The sequence below is a fragment of the Chenopodium quinoa genome, unplaced genomic scaffold (genome assembly GCF_001683475.1).
Source record: "Chenopodium quinoa cultivar QQ74 unplaced genomic scaffold, ASM168347v1, whole genome shotgun sequence".
NCBI classification, from domain to species: Eukaryota; Viridiplantae; Streptophyta; class Magnoliopsida; order Caryophyllales; family Amaranthaceae; genus Chenopodium; species Chenopodium quinoa.
Window position 1 is genome coordinate 1,408,830 of NW_018744904.1, and position 24,385 is coordinate 1,433,214.

Here is a 24,385-nt window from a genome sequence, read left to right on the forward strand (position 1 = left end):
CTCGTGTTTTCGGGATTTTGAAGTAAGAGCTCTTTGGGAGCGAAGCACGCGTCAAAGGTATAATTCTTGTTCTTAATATTGTTTGATTAAGTTTAATATGCTTGTGTTAATTGTTTTAATTAAGGGGCGGGTCTTGGTGGGTTTCCTTCCGCGTAGTGTCGGGTCACTACGAAACCCTACACCCTTGTCATCTCAACCTGATTAGAGTCAAGCGGCAATTCTTATGAGGTTTCCCCTCTGTACTCTGGATCAACGGCTGTTTTCCTAGTTCGAGCCATTGCGTCCTGCACAGAGACAGAGACGGTCGATTTTGGAGATGAACAAGGAGAGTCCCAGTACCCAAAGGCGGCACCGCCAGTCCTAGACTCAGTCGTACCGGGAGACTGGCTGACCTCTAAATCGTGATATGCTGTGTGTGAGTGGGGTGAGCCCATTATTCTACCAATATATACAGCCGGGAAAACTTAAAAAACCTCCAAAAAAGCAAGGAACAAAGGCGTTACCTTGTAGTTGAAAGAAGATGTTGGTGAAAGAAGTTGAGATTGTTGACCAAAGATACCCCAGACGGTATCACTTTGAATAGGCTGCAAATTGGCAAAAGAAAGCGAGGTTAATTACCAATGTTGCCCAAAGATACCACAGGCGGAAGAAGCCGGTTGTGGTAGACATACAGAATAAGTGGTCTAGAGTTTTTTATGAAAGGTTGTCCAAAGACCCCCCAGACGGTATAAACCGGCTGAGGACTATTATAAGCAACTTATGAAGAAAATTGTACGGAACTACCACAGGCGGCTGAAAGCCGGTTGCGCATCCATTAAAACAATAAATCAAGAGGCTGTTCGCAGATACCCCAGACGGTATAAGATCGATTGAGGTGTCAGCAAAGCAGCTTAGAAAGGAATTGCTCGCACATACCCCAGACGGTGTGAGACCGGCTGAGGGTACCGCAAAGCAATTCAAAAGAATTTTATTAAAGATCCCCAAGACGGTGAAAAACCGTCTGAGGTTCTATTGAATGCAACTCACAATAAGATTGCTTGAAGATACCCCAGACGGTGAAAAACCGGCTGAGGGTCTATTGAATGCAACTCACAATGAGATTTTTTTTAAGATACCCCAGACGGTGAAAACCGGCTGAGGGTTTATTGGGTGCAATTCATCATGAGATTGCTTAAAGAAGCTCTAGACGTCATGAGACCGGCTACAGCTTTATCAAAAATCAAGATTGAAGAAAATGACAAGGTCAGGCGGATACCTTAGTAAGACGGGCAAAGAAATACTCAACCGATATCCGGATGAATTGAGGTTGGAGGCTGTTTGCACGAAAAAGCAAGCGGGATCAGGAGCTCTCTTTTCTCTCAAATGATTTCTCTCTCAAGTTTGGCAAAGTGAGGAATGAGAGGAGGGGGGTTCCTATTTATAGGAAATTCCAGAAGGCAAACCGTCACCTTCCCCCCTTCAGTTTCAAATTCAAAAAATGGGGGGAAGGAGGCGAACCGTCGCCCTCCCGCATGGTGACAAGTGTCATAGGTGCCACGTGACAAGCCACGTCACACCTGTGAGGGGCAAATGATTGGGGTAAAAATTACCCCTGCCACGTGGACCAATGAGGGCCTGACACATGTCACCCTCATACAGGCCCAAGGGGATCCAATCAGAGGATGCCACGTGGCATTGAACCCCAAATGGGGGAGCAGATTCTCATCTGCTACAAATAGAGGAATCATCCTCATTTATTGACATTCATAAATACATACACGAATACCGAACAATATTAATTGCGGAATCTCCCTGAATGAGAGATAAACACCCATTTTACTTTCCGCACGCTTACTCATCCGGAATCATACTAACTTGATCTTCGGAGGCGGAACTCCACCCAACCGGAGTTTCGTGGTTTTGCAGGTACAGAAGTCAGGCAGTCATACCCAGTATAGTAACTTTCCCGAGGGACTAAAAACACCCGAAACAATTGTTATATAAAAGTAAGGTTTGCATCTAGATTATGACTTTTATCTATATAATATATAAAGTGAAAGGGGGCTTTGGGTGATAAATTTTCTTTCCCAAAATACCCCTCTCATTTTTTATTTTCCTTATAAAAAAAAACTACCTTCATTTTTTTAGGAAATAACTACCATTAATAAAATAAAAACTACCATCCTTTATTAAAAAAAAATTAAAAGCTACCTATTTCTTTTTAAAAGAAAAAAAAAACTACAGTTCTATATTTTTTTTAGGGAAGTCATATCCTTCTATTGCCTCCATAATTTCATCAATTTTTAAACGCACTAATACTTTTTTAATTAAATTTTTTTTAATTAGAATAAGGTTAATAATATTTCATGAAAAAGGGAAAATCGAGCCATATAAATTTCTTATAATGCACACGCATTGTGCGTGTGTCTCATAGCTTGTTTTATATAAATTCTAAAGTAAACTTCCTAAAATATCAACTTGCACTATATAACTATTATATATTTAAATATTTTTTATCATATGTTTGCGGTTTTTAATATATTTCAGGCATGTTAATACTTGATCAATCTATTCACTATTATTTTTTATATAATTATTACTCCTTAATTTTTTTTTTTATTATTGCACAGGGTTTAAAGTTTTAAATTAGTTTTTTACACAAAGCGACAATCTACTTCGAAATTTCATTGGAGGGAATATTACCCTCCCACACTCCCCGTTATTTTTTTAAATTAAGGACCAATCTTTTTCTTTAATTTTTAATAATTTCATTAAAGAATCTAAGCATGGATTATCCAACTAACTTGCTTTTACCCTCTCTCTCCTCCTTGCATTGTAATGGGTCCCAAAATCAAAACGGAAGAATTACTTGTCTTTAATAATTTCTTTCTTTCTTCCACTTTTAAATCTTTAAAGCTTCATTCACTTTCACTCTCCTTTTCTCTCTCCTCCATTAAAGCGTACTTTGAATTCTCCATTGAAGCGGCTTTCTAAGCTTTCTCTCTTCTACTGAAACAACTTCCAAGGTAATAATTTTATTTCATTTTTGTAACAATTGAATGTCGGTTTCACAATCTAGTGTTTAGTTTCACACAATTGTTAGTATAATATATAGTCAATTTAGGGTTGAACTGTTGAACTTTTCGTTTTAGTTATTCAAGTTATGAAAGATTTTAATCAGCGATTTTGTTATCGGCATTTTGAGTTGCTAGTGTTAAGTGAGAAGAATTTTATGCGATTTTTTGAGCTTAATTTGATAATTGAGTTGAATTTGGTTGCTAATGTGTTGCTGGATTTTCTGTATAACTATAAAATGTTAGGATGAAACTATGAAAATGGACCTATTTTCCTCAGCCAGGCCGGGTGGACATGGAGATGAGTTGTTAGGAACAATCGTTATAATACTTTCATTTTATTTTATTTGCAACTTTGGTGTATTATTTGTGAGATATAATAAATTCCAAAGTTGCAAAATAATATGAAACGGAAGTAGTATTATTATTTGGTATACAAAATTGTATTGGTGGGATTTCCTGTTGTTATTCTTGAGTGTGGGACGGGGTTTATTGTTAATGACCTAAAAGACAAATGTGGTTGGTTTGAAATGGTGCATTACTCAAACCTACCAAACCGATTAATAGTTAAATTAATAATGTCGGTGTTGCAATGGATTGATTTGGGTAGTGTGTAACTTGTTCATTTCTGCTAGAAGGATTGCTCGACACATTCTTGGAGGTTTTGTTCTGGTCTTAAATGGAGGATCCTATTGTGCAATCTCAGCCATTGATGACTGAAGTGATGGAGGAACTATGCAATGGTTCTGCTGACGGTGGTGAAAAAGCTGTGGAAGTGACGAAAGCAGCTGTTGGGTCGAGTAATAGGAGATCAGAAGCAAGGAGTAGTTTAGGTTTGAAAACAGGTGTGGCTAAATCACGTGTAAGTGGGAGTCCACAAAGTCCCAATGTGGTACCTGTAAGGGCAAGAAGAAGTAGCACTGGTGGGTTGGGTGAAAAGCAGTCTATTCCTGCAAAAAAGCAGCAGTCTGGTTCTGGTTTGGTGGGAAGAAAAACTGCTGGTCCTTCTGTTTCAGAGCCAGTACGGCGATCATTACCAGAAACCAGGACGTCCAAGGTTTCTGATGTTGGTAAGAGTATTAGCAAAATGGGTATCAGAGAGACAAAAATGTCAGGGCCAATTTCACCTGGGGCTAGAACTTCGAAGATGTCTACAAGCTCTAGTTTGAGTAAGAATGATTCTGATAACAAGTTGTCATTTACACGTGCTATAGGTTCCTCAACCAGTAAGTTTCATTCTTCTCCTTCAGTTGATAGTACAGCAAGCAGCACTGCCAAAAAGTTAGTGTCAAAGAACTCTACACAGTCAGTTCAATCCCCTTCAGTATCAAGTGGATTGAAGAAAAGTACCAAGCTTTCTTCACCTTTGGCTCGGTCTCCATCTGTAAGTAGTGGATTCAGAAAAGGTACCGTGTCAGCTTCACGGGACCAGAGTTCAAGCTCATCTGGTCGAAAGAAGGCAGCAACCTCTGATTGCCAGGATTCTCATTTCATAGTTCTGCCACAAGTAGAGACCAAAGCTGGGGATGATGTGGTAAGTTGCTATTATTGCTTTAGTTGCAGTCTAGTTGCTATTTGTGCCTGCATACTGCATGTGTCTGTTTGTAGAAGCTCGCAACATGATCACAGTCAGGGTCCTATTCCTATAATTGTTAGACTCTATCTATCCTACAAGTTAGGTTGCCTGTAGTTGGGTATGATAGTGCTTCATGATTTTAGCAGAATTATATATTAAATATTTATGAAATTATCTGAACTCATTCTTTCATGGTAAATTATTTACAAATTGATGCACTATGTCTATGGAAGATAAAAACAGTACTTGGTAGAAGACTAAAAAAATTGCTTGTTGATGAGCTATTGCGGGATACAGAATGGACATTTTTTTTTTTGGTGTAAAATCATTAGCTTTGTTTGGAATGAGCAAGGTTTAATCTTTTGATGTCAAAGTGCTCTCTTAACTTAGATATGGAGGACGGAGAAAGTTTGGTTTAATGAAACGTGGAAGATGGTTTGTTGATATTTTGGTGGTGCATTTGTAAAGGATCCAACCAATATGGAGGGTATAGCCTCCCATGACAAGGTTTTGAGATCGAACTATAGTGAGAGATAGTCGGTTTCTCAGATGAATCTACATAATACACCCTAACACCCACAATTAAAGGTAATCCCTCTTAAACTCATAAAGAAACTGTAGAAAAATCACAAAACTATGTAAAAAAAAAAAAAAAAAAAAAAGGAAAGAACTAGTGACTATATTATGGTAATTGAGCATCTGGTGCTCATTGGTGATATAGGGAATGGAGTCAAGTCACGAAAAAGAAGGAACTACTTTGTGAGTTTATAATCTAACATCTCCATGTGCAAAATGACGGTGTTGAGCCCAGTAATGATAGTAATCAATTGATTGTTGTTTTGCGTCTATGGTTGGGCATACAATGGTTGATTTTTGGTAGTGGGATTGGTGATGAAATATTAGATGGTTAAGCTAGAATTCAAGTTAGGGTTGCTGTTGGCCAGAATGAAGAAGGATAGAAAGCAACTAAGAAAGTCACACAGAGCTATTGATGGAGATTAATTGGTGGGGTTTGAGTGTTTTTTTTTTGGTGTGGTTTAGGGGGAAGCAAAGGTTACAAATTATGAGAAATACATGCCAATTATCCATATTGTTAACGTCATTCCATGCATAATCATTTTTTGTTGTCTGTTAAAGTTAAGCATATTTGTGATTCTATTATAGTTAGCTATGAATTTAACTTGTAAATTATATGTTTAAAAGTTTTTCTCCAAGAGGACTACTTATCCTCTTGTGTTCCTCTTTGTGAATTTTTATAACACTCTATTCTTTAATAATGTGTTCTTGTTACAAGTTATTAGTAGATTATCTATTTCTACTTTTTCATTCAGTTTAAGTAGAATAGAGTAGATTCCCGTTAGTGCATTTTACTTAGTTATTTTCTAGGATTTGTCCTTCTCACTTATTTATTTCTTCTTTCCAATGCTTTAGTATTTCTCTTATCCCGTGGTGACAATATTAACATGCTTTTTGCTTGATGGTTGCTTCATGTTGTGGTTTTAGAGGCTAGATCTGAGAGGTTTGAGGATCCGTAGCCTGAACGCAAGTGGTGTGAATTTGTCTCAAAATTTAGAGGTACTTTTCTTATAATAAATTCCTTCTAAGATGGCATACAATGAAAATTGTCTTACTTTCTCTTTAATACCTATATTTGACATAGTATCATAAAAATTGTGCATGCACTGTTTATATATTTGATGTAAGCTCCAACGCTAAGTTACAAATTTACAATTTCTTGAATTTGGTGCTAATGGGGTAGAATAGTTTGATACTTTGCTCTAGACATATAGATAGATATGTGTGAAACTCTTTAGATTTAATGATTTATCGGAGTGAATGGCTTAAAATGGCTTCGTAAGCTTCCTTAAGCAAAGATACCAATTTTGCCATTTTTTTCAGTTTGAAAATTACATTTCTTTCTCTGTAATCTTGTTTGCAGAGGTTAATTGGCTATTGACCAGCTTGGTAAAACTTTGTGTGGAGATACAATATTTAACTACTACCTCCCTTTCTTATTAGTTGCAACAAAGGAATTTTAATGTGTCTCACTAATAATACCCTTTTGTTGCAACTGATAAGATGCAGAGGTAGTAGCTCAATTCAGCCTTTATCTCTTAAATATGGAACCTTCTTTTGAAGGCGGGTTTTTTCCACATTGCAAGTGTTAATAAAAAAATAATGGGATCTTATGCGGGAGCATAAGGTGAATCCACAATAAAAAATAAACCACCATCTAAATAAACTATTTACACCTCAAGTAGTTTATTTGATGTAAAAATTAAACTACTTTACATCTTCATTTATTTTTATGTGAGATAGCGGTTTTGCTAGCCTGCCAGGTAAAACCACTATTCAAGGTATTTGTTTTGCTAGATGAATTGCTGTAGTAGTTGCCCCTTGAAATTTTTATGTCAAAAAAAGGGAAATTCTCATTGGTAACCTCATGAAATTGCACTTTCTCTTTGGTAAACTAAAAAAAAACTTAATTTCTTTGGTAACCTTATATTCTTGATTAATCTCATTCATGGCATATATATGGTTAAAACCTAAGATATCTTGATTAACTAACTATATTTTGATATGACTAACCTAGGGTTTGTTGATTTTCCAATAATTAGTGAGGAAGGTGAACAATAATTGACAACATGAAATGAAGTAGCAATGAACCATAAAGCTTAATGTAACTCTTAATCCTAGCCAACACCAAGTAAAGCAAAGATTTAAGGAGCAATTACCAAGATTATATCAATCACAAAGATAGAGGAGAGAGAAAACCTCAATTGGTTTCAATTAAGCAAAAAGATGTCCAAACGACAAATATCACCCTATTTATAGGGGTATTACAAAAAGCTAGAGTTCTTAAATTATAGCCCTTCGATTACAAATGAAAGACTAAGATTAAAATGAAAAACCTAAGAGGAAAAAGGACAAAAAAGCAGCCCGTCGAATGGGGGTACAAGACTACAAGAGTGGTCCCTCTGAGCTCTGTTTTTTTTTTTTGAGTATTACTTTCTCTTTTTGTTGTGGTTATTATATTGTTGGTCCTCCAAATCAGTCTGTTGCCTTTCACAAACTACGAACAGGTGTTTCCTTGGCCTCTCTTAAGATGGAAATCAAGGGGGCAGTTGTCTATGTATGAAAAGCAATGTATATACTACTAGAGAGTACCTTAATATCTTACCCATTGGTGTAATTTTTTGGCAGTTCGTTTATCTCAGGGACAATTTATTATCTTCGTTAGAAGGCATTGAAATACTAAAAAGAGTTAAGGTCAGTTTATTATTTTTTATTGGTTTCTCGGCACAACTTTGTTAACCAATTACCTTATAAAGCTTATTCAACTTCACTGTGTTCTATTGCAATATTATGTGCAACTATTTTGATGTTGTTTATAATGACCAGGTTCTTGATTTGAGTTTCAACGAATTTAAAGGGCTTGGATTCGAACCACTTGGGAACTGCCAAGTCCTACAGGTCTTAATTAGACTTTTTATCATGTACTTGTTTTATACGAATCTATTTGGCATGCTCTTGAAAAGTCTCTATGTTTCATGTAGCAACTTTATCTTGCTGGGAATCAAATAACATCACTTTCAAGCCTCCCAGAGCTTCCTAATTTGGAGGTTGTCTCTTGATTCAATATACGTTATATTGCACTTGTTTACACTTCATGATTGCTGCGTTGTTTATCTTACTTCACTTTTTCTGAATTGCTTTTCTTGTTTTCTTTTCCTTTTTACAGTTTCTCTCCGTCGCTCAAAATAAATTGAAGTCTCTCTCTATGGCGAGTCAACCTCGGCTACAGGTCTGCTTTTGCAAAATGATAAAATTTTGGCTTTCTATTCTTCATGTTTATATTTAGCTGTTGAAGCTGCTTGTAACTCTCTTCAGGTGTTAGCTGCAAGCAAAAACAAAATATCATCTCTCAAGGGTTTCCCACATTTACCATCTCTTGAGGTTAGCTTTCTATCATTACCCTCTTTGAAAAGAGCTATCTTTCTTTGTTAGTAGCATTAGTAACCCCTGGTCATTCGGGTTGTATTGTGCTATATTGTAGTGCTAGTTTTTCAGCCAATGCATTGCTGGGGTTTCTTGCATCACACAAGTTATTAAAATATAAAGATTCGGGAATTTTGACTTATATCCAAGAGTCATACTTTAATTAGGTGTATAGCATGGGGGGTATTGAAAAAGGGTAAGGGAAAATAGATGGTCTGATTACCTTTGTTGTTTGTTGGGCCAAATATGTCATTCCCCTTTACCCTGTTTCATTTCGACTTACCCCCAAAATGCCCCACCTCCAAAAATTTCCATTTTCTTTCCTCTGACACCCTTAAAACCATAAATCACCAATAACACTAGCTCACTACCTCTGGTTTTTTACCTTTGGCATCTATTCTTCCTTTTCTTTCTTTGTTTCCTTGATTCGGTTTCCAAATCTCCAATCTCAATTGTCGTCCTCAGATGTCGTCTCCTCTTTTCTACTCTTGTTTATTTGGTTAATATTAGTATTTGGGGTGATGCTGCACGGTGTGGTGGTGTTTCGTGGTGCTGTGGGGGTGCTGCTGATGGTAGTGGGTTGCGTTATGGTGTAAGGTGGTAGTATGTTGTGTAACGGTGTAGCTGTGTAGGGTGGTGTAGGTTGGGTTGTGCAGTAGTGAGGGTCTGATGGAGCTTGGTGGTGCTGGTGGTTCGTGTGAAAAAAAGAGAAGGGAAGCAGATCTTGTTCATCCCTATCTCATCTTAAAACAAACACGATGTAAAATTTAGGGGTTTGTCTTTCCTTTCTCCTTGTTTGCCTTTCTTGAATTCATTCTCCTTCCCTTCATGTGTACAAACCAATGATCCTAATGTTCTTGTTCAACGAGAATAAAGTTTAATTTATTCACATCTCTTACCCTATTTTGTTTTACCTCAACTTATTGCATACGAATTCATATAAGCTAAATTAAAACTTAATGTGTCTTTCTTGGAAAAGCTTCCCTTACACGTATATTATTTATTAAGTTAAATGAAACCTTTATATAGTTACGTGCATAAGTTGGATCAAAATATAAGTTTAATTGTAGAACTTAGTAAATTACATATACCTTGTTTTTTCATAATGTTCTTAATTTTTGTTTCATAATGTTCTTAATATATTTTTGTTTCATAATGAACTTAACATAATCCTCTTTTTTTTATTTTTTTAAATATGTGTTTTCCTCTTTTTTCACTCACATGGTGCAGCACTTAAGAGTCGAGGAGAACCCGATCCTTCGGATGCCTCATATAGAAGCAGCATCCATTTTGCTTGTTGGTCCTACGTTAAAGAAGTTTAATGACAAAGGTCAGTGTTTTCCCTTATACAAGAAATTGATCACTATTGTGATAAAATTTCTCTCATTTCAATAATTTTTACTGTTTGTTTCAGACCTGTCTAAGGAAGAAATCACAATTGCTAAGCACTACCCTACGTGTACTGCCCTCTGCATAAGGGATGGTTGGGAATTTTGCTCTCCGGACTGTGCTGCAGGTTGGTTTTCTAAGGTATATGATCAGTTATGGATCAAGTTAATACCAACTTAGAATCCCTACCTTATAAAAAGTATAAGATAACTCTTAGGAATAGTGTGCTACCAACTATACCACCCTCAGAACTGTGAACAAAAATATGTACAAAAATGTGTATTTACATTTTTACCCTCATTAATATATCTAATGTTTTTTTTTCATTAAACATATCATCAATTAAATCAAAGTTTTTTTTCTTAACAAAAAACTTGTAATGCTTTTTTTTTTTTTGAATAAAAAAAACTTCTAATGCTTTATACTTCATATGTTATTATTATTATTTAAAAAGAAAAAAAAAAACTTTATGTACAAAGAGACTGTTTATTACCAAGAGATTGTTTATTTTTACTCCTTCGTGGTTACTCTTCTTATTTACAATCTTGTCGTCGTTTAACTGCAACTATTGTTAAGGTTTAGCTTTTGAAATTTACATTATTTGATGGCACATAAACAACGTTATGGGATTGTGAATGGGATTCATATTAAATAGTGATATTTGAGCAGACGTTATCAAGAGGATAAAGAACTTAAAAATCCTAAAATCAAGGGAAATTGATGATAGAAAAAAATGGTATTAATTATGGGAGAGAAAATGAAGGAATTTAAGAGGAAAAATAATACTAAGTGATTGTTGCTTTAGTATTATATATATATATATATATATATATATATATATATATATATATATATATATATATATATATATATATATATATATATATATATATATATATATATATACTACCTCCGTTTTTTTTTATGTGCAACTTTGACACAAGTTGCAGTTCACGAGGCAAAAGATTGAAGGGCAAAGATTAAGAAAGTATAATGGTGATTAATATATTATAGGAGTATGTAATTAAGGTGGAGAGAGAATGTTTGGTTAATAAATCAAACCACCCACTGCCACCACCATGCCCAGCCACCACCACCGCCGCCTTCACCAAAACCACCGCCGCCTTCACCACCACCACTACCACCCCCACGAAACCGCCACAACCAACCCCCCCGAAACCACCACCACCCTCACGTCTTTCCCTCCTTTTTCCGGCAGCCCCCTCCCTAACCAAAAAACCCAGAAATCTATCATTCCCCTCCACCACCACCCCTAACCACCTCCAAACCAGACCACCCACCCCTCAAACCCAGACCACCCCACCACCCAAACTCACCTCTAACCCGGACCACCCAAACACTCTCAACTATACACACAGATCCATCAAAACAACACTCAATTCAATCCAAAGTTAACCTCAAAATAATAACTCGAATTAAAAAAAAAACAAAATTAAAAATTTCAAAAATCAAAGAAAGAAACAGAATGTTAATCCAAAGTTTTCAGATCGTAGTGAAAACAAAATAAAAAAAAAAATTGAATAACAACAAACCTCAAAATCGATCGAAGAAACCAAATTCTAGAAATACAGAACACAAAAATTCCGATCTAAATTAAGATCGGATAAATTAAAACACCGTACAAAAAAAAAAGAAGAGAGGGAAAGAGTGAGATCTACCAGTTACTGAATGAAGAAGAAGAACGAGGACCCGAAAATCGAAAATCAGAAAATCGAAAAAAAATAATCCAGAAAGCCGGTGGGTGGGATGGAAGGTGGTTGTGAAGGAGGAGAGAGAATGGTGGTGGGAGGGGCGGTGGTCGTGACTCTCGAGGGAGGAGGGTGAAAGTGGTTGTGAAGGAGGAGAGAGAATGGTGGTGGGAGGGGCGGTGGTCGTGACTCTTGAGGGAGGAGGGTGAAAGAGATGAAGGGTGAAGGTGAAAGAGATGAAGAGGGTGAATGGGTGGTGGTTGGTGGGTAGAGAGATGAGTAAATGGGTGGGTAAAATTAGGTTAATTATTTTAGATTAGACAAAAAAGTTATTGTGTTTAAAATAAAATAAGGGTAACATTAAGAAAATTTGAATTTTTAAGAAAGGGAAAATTTGTAATTTTTAGGGTTTTTTTTTACTAAAAATAGAAAGAAAAAAGAAAGTTGCACATATTAGTGAGCGGACTAAAATGGCAAAAGTTGCACATAAAAAAAAAAGAGGTAGTATATATGTTAGATGGTCGTAGAACATTAAAGAACTTACATTTTTAAGTTTATAGCTGCAACATTTCACATATTATTACTCCATATGACCTAAGCTCACAAAAAAATCATCTGAAAAAAAACCACGCTAGAAATAGTATACAAAGTATTATTGAAACATGCAAATCAATTAAGAGTTCTAAATTAACAATTGCCACTTAAGATATGAAGGGATAATAATATGATATGAAGGGATGCAAATCAATTAAATATAATTTAATAGTAATTTTGGAATAATACCCTCTAACTTTAGAGGGTTAAAAATATATTCGTCATAAAAGGTTTAGGTGCGCTTTCAATCCCTTCATCAAAGCCACCACATAAGCACATAAATCAAATAGTACGTATTAAAAACTACCACCGAAACCAAAGGTGTAAACACACGCCAATACAACTTCTCCGTAAGAGCTAGCCCCTCCGCGCGCATCACGCGCGTAGGCCACCCTAGTTACTGTAAAATTAGCAATGAGACAACTTCTGGATAATCAAGGTCTCCTTTATTTTCCCAGTGATGTCAAACAAATGTTAGAAGGAAAAATAGATTGGGCATGTGTAAAGAGAATCTCTAAATCTCTTTAAAAGTTTAAGAAAAAATTATTTGTGCTTAATCTATTATCATAACCCCATAAAGAAATAAGCAAGACGGGTTTATGTCATATTGACTCTTAAAGTCTTAAAACTTGTGGACATTCAACTGATCTCCAAAATTGGAAATAACCTGTTCTACAAAGGAAGCTGTTTCACAATTTAGAGTCATCACTAGTTCACTACCAAGGTATAAACAATGGACATTGGGGATAACAGTTTATCTAATTTCCATTTATACTGTTTATCATAACGAACAGTTTCCTGTAGTTTTTCAAAATTGGTTGTCTATCCAAAACAAGCATGTGTCCATGTAAAATCTTCAACTTGGCTTTCCAAATATATTGGTTTGTAAGTAAATGAAAAAAGTGCTACAGGTTTAAACATGCAATGGAGCTCCCTTAACCAATCCCACTAAAATTGTGAACTTACCTAACCATGGATTCTGAAGATTGTATCTAATTGTGATATCCCTTGTATAATTCAACTCTTTACAAATTGGGCCTTGCGTAAAGTAGAGTGATACTTTTTTTTTTTTTTTTTTTGTGGGAGATGAAACGTGGTTCAGAGAAAGGGGTACTCCCTTGCATATGATCCCTCCTGATACTAGGACTGAGTTGCCTGTAGTTTGTCTTACAGTGCAGTGTGATTTATACTTTTTTTTGGACGGGTAATAAAGAATTTGTTAGGGGCATAAAAGGGTGTTGACCCTCCAAAAAAGGAGTAGAGCTAGGGTTGAGGATATTTATCTCCCAAGAACAGTGACAAATTTTCTTTTTCTTAAGAACCTGTGGACAAAACTGTTCCTTTTTTGATAGAATTATTCATGAGCGCTCTTGATTCAAGATAGTGATGCTTTTGCTGAAGTGCTCGACAACATCAAGTCATCAACTATACAAGATCCTCAAATATAACAATTCATATGGAGTGACAAGGATTTCCTCTAAGAAATCTGTGGATTCTTTTCCTTCCATGTACACCGCCGAATAGTCAAAGGAACTACTCTCCACATGTCTGCAATCCATTTGTTTTTGAATCCCACTCTTGAGCTGTTATAGCGTTTCACTTCACGGTTGAACTTAATTAATTTCATATAAAAACTTAAGTGCCAAAAAGATAGTACCTAATGACAAAATGAAGTAGTTGGTTACTTACTCTTCAAATTTGCAGACTATGCTGGCAAGCCATATGATTTTCATTGAAATTATATGCCTGAGAGCTTTTTTAACATTATCTGCGGTCCTTATCCAAAAATTACAAAGCACTGGTATTCCACCAGAAAAGGGAAGTAAGTGTAATATTAAGTTTTCTATTTATCTACAGTTTACTGAATATTGCATTATATATTTTTTTTTGCAGACTCAACTTTTGACTTCCTCGTTGAACAATGGAGGGATCAACTGCCCCCAGGATTCCTCCTCAAGGAAGCATCAATTGATCTGCCTTTTGAGGAAGATGCTTGCCGCTGCCACTTTATTTTCCTTCAAGACCATGGGAATGACTCGAACTTGGTATTAAAATATCAATGGTATGTCGGAGAAGGGGTTCTTTCAAATTTCAAGGCGATTCCTGATGCCATTTCTGAGGTAATATGCTTTTCTCTCTTTAACAGTTTAACACTTGAGGATCCCAAATAAATCTTTGATTTGTAAATGGTGTGTTGTTGCCTCTGCTTGATCATTTGGTCTCTCTGACAGGTCTACTGTCCAAAGCATGATGAAGTTGAGAAGTACTTGAAGGTTGAATGCATTCCTGTATTTGGGGAGACAGAATACCCTCCAATTTTTGCAATTTCTTCACAAGTCTCTCCTGGTGTGTCAATTTTTTTATAGTTGTATTTTGTGCTTTATAAATTTTACAACTTGGATTGTTAATTATTAAACTATTTGCAAAGTTATTGGTTCCAATCTTGAATATTTCTTGTTTCCACATCTAGTAATGATGCTTAGCAGGAGAAAATAATATTCTGTTGATCTGAGTTGTAAAGCCTTGCCTATAATCATTCAATGATAGTAGATAGGTTTCTGTGAATTAAATGCTGCAAAGATAAATTATTTTTGGAAGGAGATGGAATTTCTGTGCTACATTCGTCGTCACTTGTTTCCCATTAATGAAATAATTTTATATGTTTCAACTAAATGAAGGAAATAAAATTTTATAGGAGCAGTATTAGTAGCACTCGGTTGCAGAAGGTGCCGGTGAAGGTGGCCTTAGAAGTGGAGGGCTGTGATTTTTGATGTCATTGTGTTGGCTTTTGGGAGGGTTTTGGTAGTTGCTTTATAGTGATCTTTCGTGATTGTTCATTCGGATTATAGATTGGTTTAGGCTTGGAAATGGCTTGATGTGTTGTTCTTTTCATTGGGTTTTTAGATAATATTTTAATTGGTTACTATCTGAAGTGTAGGATTTTAGAGGAGACATTGGTGGATGTTTACAAAGGTTGAAAGTCTATTGTTGCCAGATATGTACTTAATCTGTTATTTTAGTTCCATTATGATTATGAGCACTGACCCATGTATAATTTTGATCCTTAATATTGTGAATGTTTGCTAGTAATTATTACAAAAAGTTGATTATTTGTACTTATAGGCTGAGACAGATTAAGATCCAACATAAGTACATAACTGTTATTCTTTATTTCTAAATAACCAATGGCAATGATGGTCAAAGTGAGGTATATGGATGATGTCAAAATTCAACATTTTGCAGCATAAGTACATGTCTTTCTTAATTTATAAATAACGAATGGCAATGGTGGTCAAAGTGAGGTATGTGGATGATGTCAATATTCAACATGTTACAACTAAACTATACGCTGAGACAAATTAAGATCCAACATAAGTTCATAACTTTCATTCTTAATATATAAATAACCGATGGCAATGATGGTCAAAGTGAGGTATATGGATGATGTCAAAAGTCAATATTTTACAACTTAAAAAAATGAAGTATATTTGTAAGGCAAATGTGTTAGTTATTTACAGTATGAAATGTGGTATCATATGTGCATCAATGAAGTAGTCATTTAAATATGAACATCAAACTATTTGGTGACTGATAATCTGATATTATTGCTGTTGCTCACTGAATATCTACTGTCCTTGAAGGAACTGGATGTCCAAAGGTCTTGAATCTTGATGTGCGTGGTGACCTTGTTGAGGGAAACATCCTTAAGGGCTGTGCTGAGGTTGCTTGGTGTGGTGGGACTCCTGGAAAAGGTGTCTCCAGGTGAAATTTATTTGCATTAATTTTCTAATATTCCATTCCACTGTTAATTCCAAGCTTTGATCTATTAAGACGCTTTCTACAAAGTAGTTGTTAAGAGACCCAAAATTTGTCTTGTATTGAGAGGAGGTGTTTCTGTTTTTGTTGGAAAAAGGCTGATGGTATAGCTGATCCCATAGATTTGTGATTTTACCTATGAAGCAAAATATTGAACCATCGTTGCATGACTGTTGCACAGTAGTGCTATTATAAAATTTCTGACTCATGGATCAGCAATTGCCATTTGATTTTACTTGTATAATAAATTCACAATCTCACAGTTGGTTAAGGAGAAAATGGAACAGCAGCCCTGCAGTAATTCATGGAGCTGAAGAAGCTGAATATCAATTGACTATAGATGATGTTGATTCAAGTTTAGTTTTTATGTACACTCCGGTAACAGCTGAAGGTACCAAAGGAGAACCTCAGTATGCCATCACTGATTATGTAAAATCAGGTGCATGAGCTTTTAATCCGCTAATTGTGCAACTTTGTTACTTTTTGAATAATTGTGCATTATGAATAATACTCTTTTGTTCCTGTTCTGTTTAGTTTATTTGTATCTTTCTGATCTTTTCGCAATACTATGAATTGGTAATTACAAGCAAAATTGGATTGATTCATTGGCTTTTCACTGTAACTGCATTGCTCCTCTAATATGTTCTTTTGGCTACATCCTGAGACTAAAATACTTTAGTAGCATTTAGCAAGCTCACATGGATGTATATAAATGCTTAATCTGTTGTATGTTGAAGAGATTTATCTGATATGGGCACTATACATTTGTTTGCACTCGGTAGGGTGATTCTCTCGTCCCAAGAGAACATTTTCTTAACTTTCCTGTATATAGTGTAAACAAAAGTCAGAGAAGGCGAGTTATAGATAATAAGTGTTGAGTGTTAACAGAGACTACGTTGTGTTCTATGATGGAGAATACTGAAGTGGGACTAAGAATAGACATGCTGTGTTGTTACAATCATGTAGTTTTGGAAGATCATGTGGTGTAACTGGTGTTGTTATCTTCATATTAGTTAATTTAATATTGCTAAATTTGTTGTTCTTGTAGCTACGTGAATGGTATATATCTTATGTTCAACTGTTATTTATTATCTATCCCCTCTGCCCCACAAAAAGCTTCTTATTTCTCTCAGGCACATGGTTTTAGGAGAGCTTTGGTGTTGGGAACTTTTTATGTTGAGAATAAGTGAATATGAAAATAAAGTAGCTAGTACTGTTTATTGTTTTTTAATTGAGGTGAGAGAAAGTGGGAACCATAATGGTTTAATTGAGTAGAGAGAAGATGAAAACAAATAAAAGGAAGAAAAGTAAAACATTATATATAGTGTGGAGTGTGGACCCATCTCAAGAAAGAATTTTATTCTTTTTTATTTTATTTATTTTTTTAATTTTTTTGGGACTATCTATTACTTTTTTTTTTTTTTTTTTTTTTTTTTGGGATTTACTCTCAACACAAGCATATTTGCTTTCTAATATTTAAGCATACTGTATTGAAACGAGGTGCAATTTAGGAGACATTCACCCTTGCAAGATCTGGATGTGCATGTTTATCCCAGCTGTTTGACTGTTAGCATACTTCATTCAACTAGAGTTGATTTTTCTTTAGCCGGATATTTTGAATGCATTTGATTGATGCATGTTACTGTCTGGTTATGTTTTAGTATTCGTTTGGGATCATAATAATCCTGTTTCTTTCTTGGTGTATGAAATTTAGAGAAATATAATAGTTATAGTTGTCTGACTATGATCATTATCAATGGTCAGCTCCTCCATCAGTCTCTAATTTACGGATAATTGGAGATTATGTTGAAGGCAACACTATAAAGGGTGTTGGAGATTACTTTGGAGGAAGAGAAGGTCCTAGCAAGTATGAGTGGCTGCGTGCCAATAAGGAAACAAGGTTAGCTCATATCAGTTGTGGTTATTGAGTGTTCATTATTTTAAAAGTTGTTTATTCTTTCTTATTACCAGAATGTTGTTTTATTGGCCTAGTTTATAAATATATTTTCTTGAGGAATGATGAATTGTTCTATATACAGGTCGGTCTAGTTTATAAATTTGTCATGAGACATTAGTATGTTTATACCTCATTTGCGTAGATGCTGTATGTTGCCTAGTGTGTTTGAATGAGTGTGATTCGGTGGCAGTTGTTAGAGCAAAGGGTTAAGAAGAGCTGCAGGGTCAACATGGCACCCTGATTGATGTTTGCTGTCTTCATTCATAGAACTTTGTCCAGACAGAACTAAACCAGACCTTGGATTGCCCTACCCAAACCTATAGTTAATCTGCAATTTTACCTGATATGATATTGACCCTAAACCGATCTGATCAGGGAATCAACGCGACTGATAATTATTTTCTTTTGTCTAACAAATTGTTCACTTACCTTGGCTAAACTGTAACCAAATCAAACACCAGATATTAACCAAATCCAAATGATCAAACAAAATGACTCATTTGTCACCTCACCTCATTTCATCTCTAACAGCGTACTAGTCATATAATGTTTGAACATTTAGTTATATTATGTTTTTAAATTTCAAGTACTCTATCATAAAACATAAAATTGAAAAAATATTGGATAAAATTCTGCTCAAATTTTGTCTTGTTCACTGGTATAAAGTTTCAGCTGTTACAGTTAAGGTGATGCAGAAATTATTATTGCGTCAGTCAATGTCATTCTATATTGCTTAGCTTTTGTTTCTTTGGCCACAGAAAACGGTGTAAAAGCTTATATTATTTCCTAATTATTTGTCTTCAGGGTATCTGAACTAATATTAAGTGGGGCTCCTGAATATACCTTAACATGGGACGATGTTGGCTGCCGTGTGGTTTTCACATATATACCTGTGAATTTTGAGGGTCTGCTATCTCTCTATTGTCTTGCATAGTTTAATATATATTTCTATAATTCTAATCTCTGTGTCAATTTGTAGGTAAAGAAGGTGAATCTGCTTCTGCGTTTTCTGATATAGTTAAGCAAGGTAATGGCTAAGATACCTCCTTATTCTGATTCTTCTGGTTATATGTGGAGGTTTGTGAAGAAATTGGCTCATGTGGATATTTCCTTGTGCTATGTTTGATCTACTTTTTCATGTTTGAATTTTTGTATTATCATTGCCGTTTATATTGAATCTTCTATATATAGCCTGGGGGTTGAAGAAGGAGGCTCGTATAGACATTTCTTTGTGCTATATTGATGTATTACTTTTCCAACGTATTGTGTGGGCCAGCAATGCATTGTTATCTAATTTATGTTGACTGTTGTTCGTACGTTGGATTTATTCCATGGGGCATGATTTAGAGAGTAAATTAACAGCACGTTGATCATCTCTGAAATTGTGTCTGGTATACTAAGTTCCCTTGATATGTTGTAATTTTTTTGATTGTAAGATTTTTATTGATGTATTTTCTTAGTTTTGGAAAATGTGTGAAATGAATATGTTTTCTAATGTTTATTGGGAATTTAGAATTTTAATACTACGTATATATATTATCATTAGAAGATGGTTTATCATGTGGCCATTGGTAGTTACTATATTTCAACTAAGGATTCAAAAGGAGGTGGACAAAATGATATTTGTTACTTCTAAAAGTATTAGACAATGCTTTATGGATTAGTTCTGCTCGAATTCCAGTGTACATGCTTTCCACAGTCTTTTTTTTAGTTGATGAAATTTCTATGCTAAGTACCAGCAGGATATGCTTGCTTAGTGAGGCTCTGTATTTAACTGCACTATTAATTTTAGCGATTGAACCTTGATTTATTATCTAGCTTGGAGGAATATGTTAATTCTTGTATTTAGTTTTCCTAATATGCCTGGGTAGTTCTGTGAGTTAAGAGTTTAAAAAGGTTCACGATTTATTTATTTTTACTTTTAGTTTGACTTTCTTCTTTGATTACCGATGACACGAGTCACACGACAGCCACTTAGTGCTACGGATATAGACATTCTATGGTGGCCATAATAAAGAATTATTGAGAATGATGCCTGAAAGCTGCTCGAATTTTTATATTTATTTCTTATTAGATGAACTAGAATTTTGTTAATTGTAAATTTATGTGGAAAGCATACATCCGGCCTCATGTTGTATTACAAACTGCAGCACCTCCAAAGGTAACGAATACAAGAATTATTGGTGAACTTAGAGAGGGAAGTAAGATTACCGTAAGTGGTACAGTTACTGGAGGAACAGAAGGGGCCAGCAGAGTACAATGGTTTAAAACAAGCTTTTTTACTTTATGTGGGGAGGATGGCCTAGAAGCTTTAAGTACGTCCAAGATTGCAAAGGTGGGATTCTTAATCATATTATGGGTTACATATGTAAGAATCTTTTCCAATTTTGTGCTTATGTCTATTGCCACTGTTACCCTTATGCAGGCCTTTCGCATACCATTAGGAGCTGTTGGCTACTATATTGTTGCAAAATTTACTCCAATGACACCTGATGGTGAAGCTGGTGAACCAGCTTATGTTATATCTGAGATGACTGTTGAGAGTACGTGTAACTTTATAAGCTTATATAAAATTTGCATCTATTATTCTCTCTTTCTCTCTCTCTCTCTCTCTTATTATTTTATTTTTTTTGAGAGGGGATGGGGTTCCAAACCATAGTTTATAAGAGAATGATCGTCACAAAATTGTAAGCTACATTGCGGAAGGCCGGAACCAAATGTTGTGTCCAAGTTATTAAATTTGACTCTACTGTTGCAACTCTTCTCGCATTTGTATCTCAATACTGTAGTGAAACTTTGATCATCATTCATTCATTCATAAAAAAATGTTAGAGGAATGAATTCCTGTTTTTTGTTTTTTTAATTTATTTTTTAATTATTTATTTTTATTTCTATACTACCTCCGTTAAATATTAGTTGCAACTTTGGGGTATTATTTGTGAGATATAAAATGTTCCAAAGTTGCAACTAATATTTACGGAGGTAGTATATTTTTATGTTTATTTTATTTTATTTATTTATTTTTGTTTAGCCAGTTACAATTAAGCATATAGCTAGCATTCCTTCTGAGCCAAGATCAAACTCTTCTCTATAACTAATACCTTTACACCATTTTGCAGCTCTTCCTCCAAGTTTGAATTTCTTGTCAGTCACTGGTGATTATTCAGAAGGTGAAATGTTGACAGCATCCTATGGTTATATAGGTGGTCACGAAGGCAGAAGTATATACAACTGGTATCTTCATGAGGTATTAGTTACTACTTAGGGTGTTACTACAGGTTCTCTTCTTTCATCTGACCTCCCCTAAAAGTTAACATGTCATAGCTAACATTTTCTCTATGCATAGGATGAAACTGAAACAGGCACTTTAATGAATGAGGTTTTGGGGCATCTACAGTTTCGAATACCCAAGGAAGCCATTGGCAAATTTATAGCCTTCAAATGCATACCTGTTCGAGATGATGGTATGATTGGCAAAGAAAACATTTGCATGGGACATGAGCGTGTTCGTGCTGGTAAATACATCTAATTTACCTTCTTCACTGTATTTATTTCTACAACATTTTTTTGGAAGGGTCTTTTTTGTTTTCATCCTATATCATTTTAGATCATGTTTAAATTCGTCTCGTAATCAATTTGGAATTAGATATAGGTGTATGTCAATTGCAATCATTAGTGCCTACTTCCTTAATCAAAGAAAAGAAAACTTGTATCTGGTTGCCCACATTAAAGGCTATTGGGACTCATGTGCAGTAAATAACACATTCTCAAAAATATAGCTGGTTGATCATGATATTTTATTCCTATGTAAACTGAAGACTTTAATAAATTTATAATTAACAGTGTTGGATTCTTGAAATTTTGTTTGACAGGAAGCCCAAGGTTGATATCTTTGCAAATAGCTGGCAAATCTGTTGAAGGATCAACATTGGTTGCTGAGAAATTATATTGGGGAGGTGAAGAGGGAGAATCAGTTTTTCGCTGGTTTCGGGTACTGCATCCAGTTTATGTTGCATGTGACTGATATTCGCTCTCACTCAAGTCCTAGACTTTATTTTTCATGTGCATTTTGAATCAATCTCTGTTCAGATTATTTTCACTATTCGTCATGTTGTGGTGGTGAGCTTAAATTTATTCTTACACCGTTTTGTTTTAATTGCAATGTGGTGGTGGGGGATGCATAATTTTCTAGGCGAGGAGAGATATAAAAAGAAAGACCCACATGATTAGGAGAGGAACATAGAGAACAGTTAGCCAAAAAAAAAGCAACGTAGCATACATTTTGCAACTTTCCAAAGAATATGTTGCAATAAAAATAGAATGAAGTGAGAATGATCTAGTATTATTTTCGAATTTTATTAGATGCAATTACTGTGTTCTTAGCATATTTTACTTGTAATTACAGACTGATTCAAGTGGGCAACAAATTGAAATCAATGATGCTATGACAGCATCATACACACTTTCGGTTGAAGATGTTGGATGTTTAATATCAGTATCCTGTGAACCTGTTAGAAGTGACTGGGCACGTGGTCCAGAAGTAATCTCTGAGCAATTTGGTCCCATAGTACCTGGTAAATTTCTAGTAGTCTTTGAAATGTTTATGGTTTCACGTTTCTGTTATAGAAAAAAAATGGAACTATTTAGCTCTTACTTATACCAGATTTATCTGCTCTATGCAACATAGTAATAGACATTTATACTACCTTGTGTTGAAAATGTCGAGTAACATTCGTTTTAGCGCCACTATTAAACAAACTAACTTATGGTATTATGATTTTTTCTTCAATTCAACTCATTAATTTAGAAAACAAACAAGCGCAATTGAGCAATTGACTTGTAATTTTTTTTTTTTTGGTCCTCAAATGTCTGTTGGGGGGTGTTCAGAAGGTTCTTTGAAAATTTTGTGAAAATCAGGTGGCCTTTTTTAAGAAAAAAAAAAGAGATTATACCCCATATCAAATTTGGTTGATCATTTTGAAAATTACTCTTTCTCTGATTATATGACATTATCTAGGTCTTCCATCCAGTGAGGAACTGAAGTTCTCAGGATCTATGATGGAAGGGGAACGATTGGCATTCATTGCTTCATATCATGGAGGGTGAGAATGTAATTCAAAATTTAAATTTCCCATTTTCTTCAATTGTACTTCTAATCACCTTTCTGATCTGTTCCAGGGTAAAAGGCAACTGTTGTACTGAATGGTTTAGAATTCAAAACAATGGTCACAAGGAGAAATTATGTGCTAATGGTGAGGAGAGAATTTTCATGCTATATAATGAAATGAATGGTTATCTAAATATGTCATATTAGCAGATTATCTGGATCTAACCCTTGATGATGTTGGGAGCCGCATTGAAATTATTTTTACGCCTGTTCGGGATGATGGAATAAGAGGAATTCCCCAGAGTATTATATCTGATGTTATCATTCCTGGTAGGTGGTTTGAACACACAAATTTGCTTCATTATATTTTCTTCCTATGTTTTTAATAACTGATTTTAACCATTGTGCATGTTTTTGATGTATGTTGACTATTCTTGCTAGTAAGCTGCTTTGTTCTTATTAGATTGATTAGATTTGATAAAATTCTATCAGTATGCTCGACTGTTGTGCAGATTTCTCTTTAAATTGACTACTTGGCTGAAAGTTAACCCCACTTTTTCTGTAATTTTTAAAAGTTACTGCCTCCGTTATTTTTTTTAGTTGACAAGTTTTGCACTATTCACACACCTACCTTTGACCGTATTTTGTGATTTATACGTAATGAAAAATGTAGTTAGGTGTGATCTTGTTAGATTCGTCATGATATATATTTTCAAAATATCAACTTTGTATAATTTTTGCTTATTGGTAATTAAAGGTATTAATGGTTAAATTTGTGCATTGACAAACGTGACTAAAGAAACGTGTCAGCTAAAATGAAATGAAGGAAGTAGAAGTAATATTTAGCCTGTGTACCCTGATTTCTTTTTACTTTTTTTTTTTAAACTAAAAATTGATTCATAAATAAAAAGTCAAACAACATTTACAAAGAGATTTATATCTAATAAATACATGATAATTGAATCAAATCAAAAAATTCTTTCAGAAAAGCTACGATCGTTGTTGCAAATCGTACATGTTTCATACCCTCTTTCATATCGTTGTGATATACGACCTTTTTCGACGAGGGGGTCTATTGATCTGTTGTAGCCGTGAAGAAAATTTTCGTCTGATTTATCTGATTGTAATCGAACGATTAACCTCTTTTTTTATCCTGCACAAATCTTTACCCATGAAAGAACTTGT

The 24,385-nt window shown here is 34.9% G+C and overlaps 1 protein-coding gene across 1 annotated transcript in view; it reads left to right on the forward strand.

The window, feature by feature from the left end:
- Nucleotides 1-2,824: 2,824 nt before the first annotated feature.
- The window catches only part of LOC110706143 (187-kDa microtubule-associated protein AIR9-like), a 36,372-nt gene continuing 14,811 nt past the window's right edge, over nt 2,825-24,385 (forward strand). The window contains exons 1-26 of the mRNA XM_021884050.1: nt 2,825-3,005; nt 3,689-4,587; nt 6,133-6,204; nt 7,834-7,899; nt 8,032-8,103; nt 8,187-8,252; nt 8,372-8,434; nt 8,521-8,586; nt 9,859-9,958; nt 10,043-10,144; nt 14,214-14,440; nt 14,552-14,666; nt 15,962-16,082; nt 16,400-16,575; nt 17,901-18,036; nt 18,898-18,998; nt 19,073-19,120; nt 20,244-20,428; nt 20,519-20,636; nt 21,213-21,340; nt 21,440-21,608; nt 21,966-22,084; nt 22,499-22,667; nt 23,111-23,195; nt 23,272-23,345; nt 23,411-23,530. Coding sequence (XP_021739742.1) covers nt 3,733-4,587; nt 6,133-6,204; nt 7,834-7,899; nt 8,032-8,103; nt 8,187-8,252; nt 8,372-8,434; nt 8,521-8,586; nt 9,859-9,958; nt 10,043-10,144; nt 14,214-14,440; nt 14,552-14,666; nt 15,962-16,082; nt 16,400-16,575; nt 17,901-18,036; nt 18,898-18,998; nt 19,073-19,120; nt 20,244-20,428; nt 20,519-20,636; nt 21,213-21,340; nt 21,440-21,608; nt 21,966-22,084; nt 22,499-22,667; nt 23,111-23,195; nt 23,272-23,345; nt 23,411-23,530 — 3,553 coding nt within the window. The 5' untranslated portion in view covers nt 2,825-3,005; nt 3,689-3,732. The remainder of the gene's footprint in view (nt 3,006-3,688; nt 4,588-6,132; nt 6,205-7,833; nt 7,900-8,031; nt 8,104-8,186; nt 8,253-8,371; nt 8,435-8,520; nt 8,587-9,858; nt 9,959-10,042; nt 10,145-14,213; nt 14,441-14,551; nt 14,667-15,961; nt 16,083-16,399; nt 16,576-17,900; nt 18,037-18,897; nt 18,999-19,072; nt 19,121-20,243; nt 20,429-20,518; nt 20,637-21,212; nt 21,341-21,439; nt 21,609-21,965; nt 22,085-22,498; nt 22,668-23,110; nt 23,196-23,271; nt 23,346-23,410; nt 23,531-24,385) is intronic.